The sequence below is a fragment of the Eschrichtius robustus genome, chromosome 16 (assembly GCF_028021215.1).
Source record: "Eschrichtius robustus isolate mEscRob2 chromosome 16, mEscRob2.pri, whole genome shotgun sequence".
NCBI classification, from domain to species: Eukaryota; Metazoa; Chordata; class Mammalia; order Artiodactyla; family Eschrichtiidae; genus Eschrichtius; species Eschrichtius robustus.
Window position 1 is genome coordinate 35,034,025 of NC_090839.1, and position 13,697 is coordinate 35,047,721.

Here is a 13,697-nt window from a genome sequence, read left to right on the forward strand (position 1 = left end):
GCAAGAAATCCTCAGAGTTGCAAGCAAGCTAGAGATTAATTCTTATATATAAGCATATCTTATTTTATTGTGCTTCGCAGATACTGTTTTTTTGTTTTTTTAGAAATTGAAGGTTTGTGGCAACTGTGTGTTGAGCAAGTCTATTGGCGCCATTTTTCCAATGGCATTTGCTCACTTTGTGTCTCTGTGCCACATTTTGGTAACTCTCCTAATATTTCAAACTTTTCCATGATTATTATATTTGTCATGGGGATCAGTGATCAGTGATCTTTGATGTTACTGCTATGACTTGCTGAAGGCTCAGATGATGTTAGCATTTTTAGAAATAAAGTATTTTTTAATTAAGGTATGTACATTTTTTTAAAGGCATAATGCTATTGCACACTTAATAGTAACAGTAGAGTGTAAACTTTTATATGAGATGGGAAACAAAAAAAATTCGTGTGACTTGCTTTATTGCTGTGGTCTGCAATATCTCTGATGTAAGACTGTAAAAATAAAAGGATGATGACTTTACAGAATTTTTACTGCCCCTCCTGTTACACGTCCAACGCAAAATTTAAATTGAGTTCAGGAAAGAGTCATATGAAGGTAGGATCAGGAAGAGAAGTATATCTGAGTGATCTAACAAATTTCCTTTATCCCACAAATTCATTGCCAATTCTACTAAAGTTTTACATTCATCAGCGACCTAATACATACAATTAAAATAATGAGCCATACAACATACCTTGTCAAAAAATTTCTGTTAGTTCTAAAATTAGTTGGATATTCTATCCTCATCACTGGAATCCTCAATTTTAGTCCTTCTTTGTTTGGGGGAGAGAAGAAAGGTGAGCAGAGGGGAGGAGAGTTCTTGGGACTTAAGAATTTAAGAAATTCTTGGATTTAATAATGAATTAAAACAACAAAACACCTATCATAAATCTTACCTGGTGGACCTGAATTTGTTGGAGAACACTCCAGGCTTAAAATATCTTCAATTATGGGCTCCTTATTATTTTTTTCTTTTCTTTTCTTCTTTTTAAAATATTCACCAGAAGGCTTTAACAAGGAAACTTCTTCTGCTCTTCTAATATCTAAAAAATAAAAAAATATAAAAAAGAAAGAAGAGGGCTTTCCTGGTGGTGCAGTGGTTAAGAGTCTGCCTGCCAATGCAGGGGACACGGGTTCGAGCCCTGGTCCAGGAGGATCCCACATGCCGCAGAGCAACTAAGCCTGTGCGCCACAACTACTGAGCCTGCGCTCTAGAGCCCGTGAGCCACAACTACTGAGCCCAAGTGCCACAACTACTGAAGCCCATGCGCCTAGAGCCCGTGCTCCGCAACAAGAGAAGCCACCGCAATGAGAAGCCACCGCAGTGAGAAGCCCATGCACCGCAATGAAGAGTAGCCCCCACTCGCCGCAACTAGAGAAAGCCTGCACACAGCAACGAAGACCCAACACAGCCAAAAATAAATAAATTAAATAAATAAATAAATAAATAAAGAAGAAGAAAGAAGAAATGCAAAAAGTAAAAAGAAAATTCCTTCTAAGACTCAGAGTCATGTTGGGCATCTGAAACCATTTCTCAGGAAATTCCTGAGAAATAAATGGAACTAAATCGCATTCCTTTTGAAGAAACTGAAGGGGATAAGTGACTCCTAAAATGGGTGTGTGGGGGGGTCAGATAGTTGAGGGAGATTCAGTCTAGGAAAATTTCTAGTTTGTTTTTTAATCTACTGTGAAAATGTTTCAAACATATCCAATGTGAAGGGAATAGTATAGTGGCTCCTTCCTGTGCTCGGCACTCTGCTTAAACTGCTCTCAGCATTTCGCTATGCTTGTGTCATCTATTTACTACGTTTTCCCCTCCCTCCTTGCTTCTTTCCTTCCTCCCTCCCTTCCTTCCTTTTCTGTTTTTAGGTTTTTAAGCAACAACCAAAGACCCTACCTTTTTTCTTTATGGACCAGCGGTCTTCAGAGCCTTTCTCTGCCCAACAGCTAATTTCATACCCGAGGCAGACATGGTAGGTACCCTGCCCACCCCTTGGCCATCACCATTTCAGTGCGCTCTGACCCCCTTCCAATGGCAGCTAGGATGTGTCTCTCTACCCAAGGGCTTGCTCTGGATGCCAGAGTCCACACTGCTCAGATACAGATGCAACAGGCCACATGAGTTCAGAGAATTAACGTTCCCCAAGAACAGCCCTCAATGACTCAATGACTGATGAGAATGGTGTATTAACACCCCAGCTCCCTTGCCCCTTGGGTGGCACAGCTCCAAGACATGTCCACACTGCCTCCCAGAGGTCCCCAGTTGCCCACAGTGTTACTTGATCAGTGATACTTGCTCATTAGTGGCCTTCTCTTCCCAGTCTCACTTTCCCACTCCCAGCCAGTGTTTCCTGGCATCACCTTCCAAATAAATAATATTTGTACTTGAATTCTTATCTCAGGTCTGCTTCTGGAGTGCTCAAACTAAGAAGATAGTCCCCATTTTCCTCCATTAATCAAATATACGTATAACTGCCATTTCCAATCAGAACTGATAACTTTATAAACACACTGGGCTGCTATGATCCTAGGTAAAAGCCAAGGAATGTGGATGTTAAGAGTTTCTGGGCAGCTTTCCTGGAGGTAAATGCACTGATTCCATAGGTCCTCCTACCTCTTGGTTCAAACACTGCTTGGTGCTGAGGCTGAGGCTGGCAATTGAGCTCGATTCCCTCCCAGTAACCAAGCCTGACTGTCAGGTTGCAACACACACCTGTGACCATTCCAAATGCATAATTTATACACAAAACCCGGAGATGAATCAAAATGTGCAGTGGAAGCTTTACAAACAAAACAAAACAAAACAAAACATCGATATCTCCAAGCCCAAGATTTGTGTCTTGTCTTTTCTTCAAGGGAAAAAATCATCCTATTGCTAAATTTGATTTAGTTTCAATTGGTCACATATAAAAAGTGATTATTAGGGAATTCCCTGGTGGTCCAGTGGTTAGGACTCGGCCCTTTCACTGCTGTGGCCCGCGTTCAATCTCTGGTTGGGGAACAGAGATCCCGCAAGCCATGTGGCATGGTCAAAAAGAAAAAAAAAAAAAAAAAAAGGGTTTATTAGAAATGCCAAGTTGAGCCCTTTAGAACTACCATGAAGGTATAATCTGGAAAAGAAAAGAATGTATGAATGTTTCTGTTTATTTCAAAACTTCAAGTTTTCGGCCCCAGCTACAATGTGTGCTTCCAGTCAACTGTGGTGTGTGAAATGTAGAATTTTATTTACTCATTCACTCTGTCTTCAAATTTTCATTAGAATATTACTGAAAGCAAGGCGCCCTGTACTTGTCATTTGCTCACCATGCATCAGGGACAATTCTGGAACTTATGTTTTGTAATGGAAGCTTCCATTCATTTGCTCAGTCAACAACCAGTTACTAAGCAGCTGATGTGTGCCAGGCATTCTCCTAGGTGTTAGGAACACAGACATGCTCAAGAAATGGTTCTGTCTTCACCTTATTTAATACTATACCAGCCTGCACTACCCAACACTGGCACTCTCAATCCTGTGTACACTATTACACTTTTTCCTTTTTTTCTCCACTACATATCTCCTTTTAACATCTTATTTTTCACATGATTTATTTCCTGTCTCTGTATGCTACAATGTAAGCTCAAGGAGGGCAGAGATTTTGGGCTATTTTTATTGCTTAACCCATCCCTAGCACTCATCCCAGGGCCTGCCAAACCAATACATATATATTTGTTGAAGGAATGAATGAGCAGTTTACAGTTTAATGGGGAGATAGATCACTCACTCACGTACTGTATATACTGTGTGCAAATACTAAATCTTTGCCTTGGAACTCAAGAATATACCTATACACTTTCAAAAAATATAAAATAAGAACACCTTCCTGACCCAGGGTTTGCTCCTATTATGGAAGTCGTAGGAAGAAGAAATGGTTTGGACAGTGCTGTCTCTAATGGCTGTTAAAGTTTCTGATCCATAATTAAGTGTACTTTTCTGCTTAAAATAAACTCCACAAATGATGTGTGCGGACAGAGTTATTTACTGGAGCCAAATGTTAAGGAAGCAATTAAGACATTGCATCACCATTATCTCAAAAACAATAAAGACATATCGGCTCTATGGTGATAATAATTTAATGGAACTCTTTTTTGTCTTAAATATAATGATGATTTCAGTATGGCTTAGAGAAATGAGGTTTGGGGGGGAAATCTTATTGGGGTTGTCTCCTCTGTTTACAAATCTCTTTTGAAATAGTTTTAAGCTTTGTGGAAGTGAACCTGATTTATTCCAATAATGTTTCGTTTGGTTTAACTTCACTTAAATGGCTAAAGTCTCCAGAACTGGGCTTGAAAAGTATGCTCCTAATAAGGGACGTGTTCTGTAAAGCCAACTGCTTGTTGGCAGAAGTGCACGTATTTTCCTGTCCTCCTCTGCTGAGAGTCCAGAGGGCGCAGGTGCCTGCGGGAACTCACTCAGGGCTCTGCAGATGTCACTGACCGCTCTGAAGACCACGGCCGAGAAGCTGACTCGCAGTCGCACTGTCTTCATATTGGGCAGGCGGAGGCGAAGCATTTTATGCTGAGGGGTGAAGAGAAGCTTTGCATCTGCCTGGACCCCACATTTGTCCAGGGTCCAGTGAGTTTTCAGAAGCCAGCAGTGCTTCTGTTCCCACCAAAGGGCAAAGTCTGACCAGTCCTGGGCTATGTCTGCAAGAACGGAGAACACAGTGCAGTAAAGTGAGAGTGAGCACTCGCACCCCAGAGTCAAGTCCCTTGTGTGCAAAACTGAAGCCAATGCTGGTCTTCAGCTCCCACCTCCTCCTACAACCCAAGGTTTCATCATTCTTGGCTTCTTGTCAAAGTCCCTAAGGCGGGGCAGGTAGAAGACAGACTGAACCTTACCTTCTTTATATTTAAATACTATGAAAGGAAGAGAAACATACAATTTTTGTTCCTGATGAAATACTAAAGTTCTCTTCTCCCAAGTCCCTTGGTGTCATGGTCCTTTCTGGGAAGGCCAGGAGCATCACCTCTGTTTAATCAAGATTATTTCTCTAATAGAAATGAATCCTTCCACAAGGGAGTATCAACAGCTCCCAATCAAATTCCACGCAGAAGTACTGGGAAGCTGACATTTCACTCTTCTCAGGAATGTCCATCTCTTATTAGTTCCACCATATTCCCAGTTTCCAAAGTGTTTACACTGAAATCAGAGCTGAATATTTTCTCTCTCAATGGTAGCATCAACATTGAATTCTTCTCCTTCTTCAATGCCCCTTGGCATCTAGGTTGAATCTTTCCCCTTTGCCAATGTTAGAGTCAATATTCAATCTTTTATTTTGCTAAATTAAGAGCCACTGCTATTTTTATTTACTTAAAAAATAGTTTCTCCCTCTTTCTTTCTCTCTATTTAGATTAGAAAACCTTTCTCTCAGTGCTATTAGAAGAAGTATAAATGCTATAACTATTTTGGAAAGTCCTATTCAGTAATTTTTCTCTGAGCTATATACGCATTAGAAATGCATGTACTATATAGTCACCAAAAGACAGGTACTATCTGTAAAAGCCCCCAAATGGAAACAATCCAAATATCTATCAACAGGTAAATGGATAAACTGTGGCATAACCATACAATGGAATATTATACAGCAATGAGAATCGATGAACCCAAACTATATGCAATAGCATGGTTAAATCTCACAGACATAATGTGGCAGGAAAGAAAGCAGATGCCTAAGAGTATATTATCCTGTATAATTCCACTTATATACAGTTTGCAGACAAGTAAAATTATTCCTATGGAGTAAGAATTCAGGATAGTGGTTACCCTTGGTGGGGCAGTGGCTGGGAGGAGTTAGGTGTGGGACTTGGGTGGGGGAACAGGTAATGTTCTCTTTCTTGATCTGGGTGGTGGTTTTAAGACTGTGAAAATTCACTGAACTGTACACTTATAATAAGTGCACTTTTCTGTACGTATATGATACTCCAATGAAAGCTTACTTAAAAATACTTTATATCACTAGTGTAAATGAAAAGCCAACATCTGTGGTCTTAAGTAGAAGACAAAAAATAAATACAAAGAAAATAGAACATTATTAAATTCTAGGTACCTCATGTTGACTCGTGATGTGAAGACTCTGACCCTGAAGACTTCTTTCCTTGTTTTAAACAGGGTGAGTAGCAAATGGTGGACAATGTGAAAAGACACATTGGCACCAGGCCGCCTGCATCACGGAGCAATCAAGCATTAATGGAGAATCACACAATAATCTAAGGCCCCAGGTGTGGTCTAAAGTCACCATGGAAGGGGTCCCGTTCTTGTGCAAATAGATTTTTACACCTACTGGGGAGCTTTAGTTTGCCACCAAAGACTCAAATTTTCACATTGGGGGTCAGGGGGTGGTTTGGGCTCCTTCAGGTCTTCCCATTTCTCTTCCTCTTGCAGGCAGGGGCCATTACAAGATGGATGATCAAAAAAATTTAGATGGTCAGACAATCCAGTTCAGCCATTTAGTGGTGATGCAACAGAGAGGGTTTCAAATGTAGAGAAACCATAAAGAAGCAGCAACTTACTGATCTGTTCCACTAACTTGAGCATCACTCCCCCAATGTGCAGGTCTCCAGACACTCTCAGTGTGACGTCCTTCTGCTCCTCTTCATTTGGATGGTCAACTTGGATCATGAGTTCCCAAGAAGCAGACGCAAAGTCGCTGGATGAGAGCATTGTGGCAAATGCAGGTGTCTGTGTGTAAAAAGGCAGACAGAGCATAAGGATGCTGGGACTCGCCAACCAGACCTTGCAGAGCAAAACTCTTTTTTCCCCCATTTTAGCCCTGTCTTCAAAAATGCTGCAGGGTTCCTGATATTAAATTCAGCATCTTAACTTTAAAGACAAAAAGTCTTATAAAAATGATCTCAAGCCTTCTAAATTTATGTACTTCACTTTTCCACCCTCCCAGGTCCACCTGGCTATTTTCTGTGCCTGCCCAGTGCATCCATCCTTCTCTACTGACTTTTCTTGACCTTCTCTGAACTATTTTAGCAATAGGCAACAAATCATGGCAATCCTTGACACTTAAAAAAAATCAACTTTATTGAAGTATAATTTGTATACAATAAAATGCATTGAATTTAAATGTACACTTTGATGTATTTTGTTGTATGCAAATTATATGTCAATAGAACTGACTTAAAAAAAGGAAATTAAAAGAGGAAATTAAGGGCTTCCCTGGTGGCGCAGTGGTTGAGAGTCTGCCTGCCAATGCAGGGGACATGGGTTCGAGCCCTGGTCTGGGAAGATCCCACATGCCGCAGAGCAACTGGGCCTGTGAGCCACAACTACTGAGCCTGCGTGTCTGGAGCCTGTGCTCCGCAACAAGAGAGGCCGCGACAGTGAGAGGCCCGTGCACCGCGATGAAGAGTGGCCCCCGCTCGCCGCAACTAGAGAAAGCCCTCGCACAGAAACGAAGACCCAACACAGACAAAAATAAATATAATTAATTAAAAATGAGGAAGCTGATAAAATCAGACTTAATGCTTATTAAAAAAAAAAAGGGGAAATTAAAATCTTTATCTTGGGACTTCCCTGGTGGTGCAGTGGTTAAGACTCAGTGCTCCCAATGCAGGGGGCCTGGGTTCGATCTCTGGTCAGGGAACTAGATCTCACATGCATGCCACAATGAGTTTGTATGCTACAGCTAAGGAGCCAGTGAGCTGTAACTAAGGAGCCCTTGAACTGCAACTAAGGATCCCGCCTGCTACAACTAAGACCCAGCACAACCAAATAAATAAATATTAAAAAAAATCTTTATCTCTAATGTATATACATATGTATTATTACATTCCTCCCATAAATACTGATGACATCTTCTGGTATGAAAATTCAAAAAATAAAAATAGAGCAAAATTGTTTCTTTTCTAGTCATATAAGGTAGTTTTATCTTAAGCACATAGAGATACAGGTCATTAGTTATTGCCACATATTTGATTTACTTGAGTAACCATTTTATATCATATAGAGGTTGATAAACAAGTGTATCAATTAAGTTTTTGGACACACCTTTAGCAACAGATTTAAAACAGGAGTGACAGACATACAAACCCACTCTTCAAAGTACAGTTAGGGGTGAGAACTTCAAACCCATAGTGTTCTCCTCGTTGGAGGAACTATGATGAAAGAAGCTAAGCAGTATCAGAACTGAGTGCTGTGGGGGTAATAGGAACACTGGGATTCCAAATTGGCAGAACTTAAAAATGTCAGCTCTCTCTTAAATAGAAAGCAAATGATACTACCTCTCCTGGCTATTTTAAAATTTAAAATAAAAATCAGTCATTTAAGCGACAACAAATGTTTTTCACTTTGCTAAGTAAAGACAGCTTATGAGAAATCTATGTTTTCATAAGGCCTGTTTTTAAGAAACATCTGTGCATGCAAACGGCCCAGGAAAGGGCTTCTCTAATGGAAAGTGCACACGAACCCTGAGAACCTTATTAATATGCAGATTCTATTCAGCAGGATCTTATTAACATGCAGGTTCTAGTCAGCAGGTCTGGGGTGGATGTGGAGACCCTGCATTCATAACAAGATCCAGCTAATGCTGGTCTTCCTCTCACACCCTCAAATTGCAACAGCCACTTGAAAAATTAGCTCCAGGACTCAGTTCCTCCCTTCAAACTAACTAGATCACTTATTAAGCCAGGACTATGGTGACCTCTGAGGAGGTCTGCAGAAAGTGGGCATAGAGGGAACGTACCTTAACATAATAAAGGCCATATATGATGAACCCACAGCTAACATCATACTCAATGGTGAAAAGCTGAAAGTATTTCCCTCTAAGATCAGGAACAAGACAAGGATGCCCACTCTAGCCACTTTTATACAACATAGTATTGGAAGACCTAGCCACAGCAATCAGACAAGAAAAAGAAATAAAAGGAAGCTAAATTGGAAAGGAAGCAGTAAAACTGTCACTGTTTGCAGATGACATGATACTATACATAAAAAATCCTAAAGATGCCACCAGAAAACTACTAGAGCTCATCAATGAATTCGGTAATGTTGCAGACCACAAAATATATATACAGTAATCTGTTGCATTTCTATACACGAACAATGAATTATCAGAGAAATTAAGGAAACAATCATATTTACCACTACATCAAAAAGAATAAAATACCTAGTAATAAACCAACCTAAGGAGGTAAAAGATCTATACTTGGAAAACTATAAGACACTGAAGAAAGAAATTGAAGACAACACAAACAGATGGAAAGATATACCACATTCATGGATTAGAAGAATTAATATTGTTAAAATGACCATACTACCCAAGGCAATCTACAGAGTCAATGCAATCTCTATCAAAATAGCAATGGCATTTTTCACAGAACTAGAACAAATAATTTTAAAATTTGTATGGAAACACAAAAGACCCCGAATAGCCAAAACGATCTTGAAAAAGAAGAACAGAGCTGGAGGAATCACGCTCCCTGACTTCAGACTATACTACAAAGTTACAGTAATTGAAACAGTATGGGACAGACACAAAAACAGACACATAGATTAATGGAATAGAACAGAGAGCCCAAAAATAAACCCACACACTTGTCAATTAATCCACAACAAGGGAGGCAAGAATATACAATGGAGAAAAGACAGTCTCTTCAATAAGTGGTGCTGGGAAAACTGGACAGCTACCTGTAAAAGAATGAAATTAGAACACTCTCTAACAACATATACAAAAATAAACTCAAAATGGACTAAAGACCTAAATATAACCAGAAACCATAAAACTCCTAGAAGAAACCATAGGCAGGACACTCCTTGACTTGAATTGTAACAATATTTTTTTGGATCTGTCTCCTAAAGCAAACGAAATAAAAGCAAAAATAAACAAATGGGACCTAATTAGACTTAAAAGCTTTTGTATGGCAAAGAAAACCATAAACAAAATGAAAAGATAACCCATGGAATGGGAGAAAATATTTGTAAAAGATGCAAAAGACAAGGGATTAGTTTCCAAAATATACAAACAGCTTATACAGCTCAATTAAAAAACAAAAACAAAAGCAAAAACAACCCAACCCATTCAAAAAATGGGCAGAAGACCTAAATAGACATTTCTCCAAAGTAGACATATAGATGGCCAACAGGCACAGGAAAAGATGCTCAACATGTTAATCATCAGGAAAATGCAAATTAAAACCACAGTGAGATATTGCCTCATACCTGTCAGAATGGCTATTATCAAAAAGACTACATATAACAAGTGTTGGCAAGGATGTGGAGAAAAGGGAACCCTCCTACACTGTTGGTGGGAATGTAAATTGGTGTAGCCACTGTGCAAAACAGTATGGCAGTTTCTCAAAAAACTAAAAATAGAACTACCACATGACCCAGCAATTACACTACTGTGTATATATCAGAAACAAAATAAAACAAAACAACCGAAAACACCAATTAGAAAAGATACATGCACCCCAATGTTCATAGCAGTATTATTTACAATAGATATGGAAGCAACTTAAGTGTCCATCAACAGATGAGTGGATAAAGAAGATGTGGAATGGAATATTAGCCATAAAAAAATAATGAAATTTTGCCATTTGCAACAGCATGGGTGGACTTGGAGGGTATTATGCTGAGTGAAATAAGTCAGACAGAGAAATACAAATACTGTACAATATCACTTATATGTGGAATCTAAAAAAATAAAACAAACTAGTGAATATAACAAAAAGGAAACAGACTCACAGATATAGAGAACAAACTAGTGGTTGCCAGTGGGGAGAGGAAAGGGGGGAGGGGCAAGATAGGGGTAGGAAATTAAGAGGTACAAACTATTATGTATAAAATAAATAAGCAGCCAAAACTAACACAACATTGTAAAGCAATTTTACTCCAATAAAAATAATTTAAAAAAAAATAAAATAAGCTACAAGGATATATTGTACAACTCTTAAAACTCTGAGCTAAACTCTCAGTACCTTCACTAAGCATTCCTACTAACATAAATCTTTCCCAGTGAGGACACAATAAAGATAACTCAAACTCATAACACGCCATTGAAGTATTTGACTTTAAGATCCTTACAATTTCTAAAATGCTATGATTTGAGGTTTTGTTATTTACAATGTTTTGTACATAAAGAAAATAACCTTACTTTTAAGGTGACTCCTTGCTGCTTGTTTTGTGAACAATCAGACACAGGGTTTTTTCTTTTCCTAACCTGGGCAATCAAAACACTTCTCATTTAGGCAATAAATGGTGATTCCCTTACAACGAAATTCTGGCTAAAATTAGATAATCTGGTTTCCCCGCATTCCTCTCCTATCTTTTCTGCGCCTTTTTGAGCGAACTTCTCATGTTCAGCAAGCTGTTACTTGTTGAGGAAAGCACATCTAAGTTAAAGACCAGAACAAGAAGCAAAGCGCACCACCAGACCTGCCTTCCTTTGGGGAAGCCCAGTTTACCACTTCTTCGGGTCCTTTATAGAAAACTCAATCAAGAAAGACAGACAGACGCAGGCAGGCAGACAGAGAGAAAGACGGGGGGAAATAGACGCAACGCTTCCCTGGAAGATCAGAGTAAGTGGGTCCGAAGGCCTCTGGCCTGTCTTTTGCCAGCTCTGCAGGGTCCTGGAGCCCAGGGGAGTGTGGTGGGTGGGTAGAAACCTGCCCTCTACCCCCATAAAGACAGTACCCGCAGCTGGACGGAGAGTTTACTTTGCGCAGCTAGATACGCAAGGACGGAGAAGGTGGTCACAAGCCGAGGACGCGGTTTTTAATTCAGCAGCCATTTAAGTGCAAGGAGCTGTAGAAAGGCAGGGGCGGGGGTCTCGGGAACCAGCGGTGCCCATCGCAGCCTCCCCTCCCCGCCTGGTCCCGGCCCCTCGCCACCCACCTCCTTTCCGGAGCCTGCGGCGTGCGGAGTCGCTGCCCCCTGGAGACCCGGCCAGAGGCCACTCCGGCCGAGCCAGGGGCGCGCGGTGGCGGCAGCTGCTCCGCGAGGTTCGGCTGGAGAAGGCTGCGCGCGGACCTGCCACCTAGACTGGCGCCCGCCCCCGCCGCCCAGTCTCCGCCCCGCGCGGCCCCCGGGGCAAGGCCGGCCAGCACAGCGGGCAGGCGCCTGCACGCCCAGCCCCCGCCTGCCAGGTCCCGCTGCCCGGGGAGGGGGCGTTCCGCAGACTTTACGGGCAAAGGGGGGTCGCCGGGCTACCGCGCGGCGAGAGGGCGGGGAGAACCCGGCGGAGGCTCAGCCCCGTGCCCCTCTTGCGACCTCTCATCCTGCCCACCCTCTCTTAGACCGCCTCCAGTTTTCCGGTTCACCGAGGCCCGCCCGGGACTAGCCCGGTGATTAAGGTCCTGCTACTTCCCCGCCCTCAGGATGTACCAGTCACTCACACCCCGGGGTGCGTCCACGCGCCAGGAGCCTCGGCTTCGGGCGAGAACAACCGCCTCCCCTCTAGAGAGCCTGGAGGACCTGTGGTCGCCAGGTGGAAGAAAAAAAAGCGGTTCATCTCTGAGTAAGAGGGTGGCGTAAACCCCTGAGAAGGGTGAGGCACCCCAAACATGCACGATGGAAGACCCCGGGGGAACCCAAGGCCACGCCCCTCGCGGAAGTCTGGGTGGCTCACCTCACATTCACCACCCAGCCCTCCGCTCACCCTCCTGTTGGATTCACTTCCGAAGAGAGCAGGAAGGGTGGGTGACCTTGGGGAATTTACACAACCTCTCCAAGCCTCCTTCGCCCAAATTACACACTTTTGTTGAGTGTTTACTATGCACCAGGCCTGGGCTGAGCTTTGAGGATACAGTCGTTATAAAATAGGAAATTATAGTTTTCTCATCTGTAAAATGGGTAAGGGGATGGAATTCCCACCACCAGAATTGCATTCAGTCCATGGAGGAGTTCTACGCAGTATAGTAGTCTTTAGTGATTTTTGTCAAGTACGTAAAGCTTTTGATAACTTAAATATTAATTTAAGATGTTGTAAAATTTAGAAGTGGAATCTTTGTTTTTGCTTGGACATGACCATATTCAGCCATTATTATGGTTTTGAAAGTACTTTACATTTAATTTTAAAAGGTCAGTTGAACAACCGTCAGCAAATATGGGATTTTATAATTAAAATGATTAAAAAATTTGAAACAATTTCCTAATTTGGTAGAGTTTGTCAACTATAGGAAAGTGGTCAGCTGTCATCTGGTCTGACTTCCCCGCATGCCTAATACCAACTGAGCAAATATGCACTTGTTTGGGGCAGAAAGTGTCTAAGACTTGGTTTCTGGAGACTGTGCATGGTTGATCAGACCATGGACTGTCTTCAGGATCTTGGATATGATCATGAAGCAGTAACGGCTTTCTTTACACCAAATTGGTTTTCCATTTTAGTTGAAATTATCTGGATTGTGCCAAAGAATTTAACTGGTTTTAAGCTTTCTGCTTGGCCTAAATTCTTTTTAAAGCTTTTTAATGGAAATATTATATATTTATACGCAAGAACACAAATCATAAATATACAGCTGATGAATTCTCACATACTGAACACACCTGTGTAATGAAACTCCGATCAAGAAACAGGACATTGCCAGTCCCCAGAAGCCCCCTAATCCCACCTTTTAGTTACTACCACCCCTTACCAAGAGTAACCATTATCCTGACTTCTAATCCTCAGATGGGTTTT

The 13,697-nt window shown here is 41.5% G+C and overlaps 1 protein-coding gene across 1 annotated transcript in view; it reads right to left on the minus strand.

Moving 5' to 3' along the window:
* FERMT1 (FERM domain containing kindlin 1) overlaps positions 1-12,044 on the minus strand; it is a 54,297-nt gene extending 42,253 nt beyond the window's left edge. The window contains exons 1-4 of the mRNA XM_068524521.1: positions 11,915-12,044; positions 6,586-6,754; positions 4,486-4,719; positions 933-1,079 (exon numbers count right to left, since the gene is read on the minus strand). Coding sequence (XP_068380622.1) covers positions 933-1,079; positions 4,486-4,719; positions 6,586-6,736 — 532 coding nt within the window. The 5' untranslated portion in view covers positions 6,737-6,754; positions 11,915-12,044. The remainder of the gene's footprint in view (positions 1-932; positions 1,080-4,485; positions 4,720-6,585; positions 6,755-11,914) is intronic.
* Between the last annotated feature and the right edge of the window lie 1,653 nt (positions 12,045-13,697).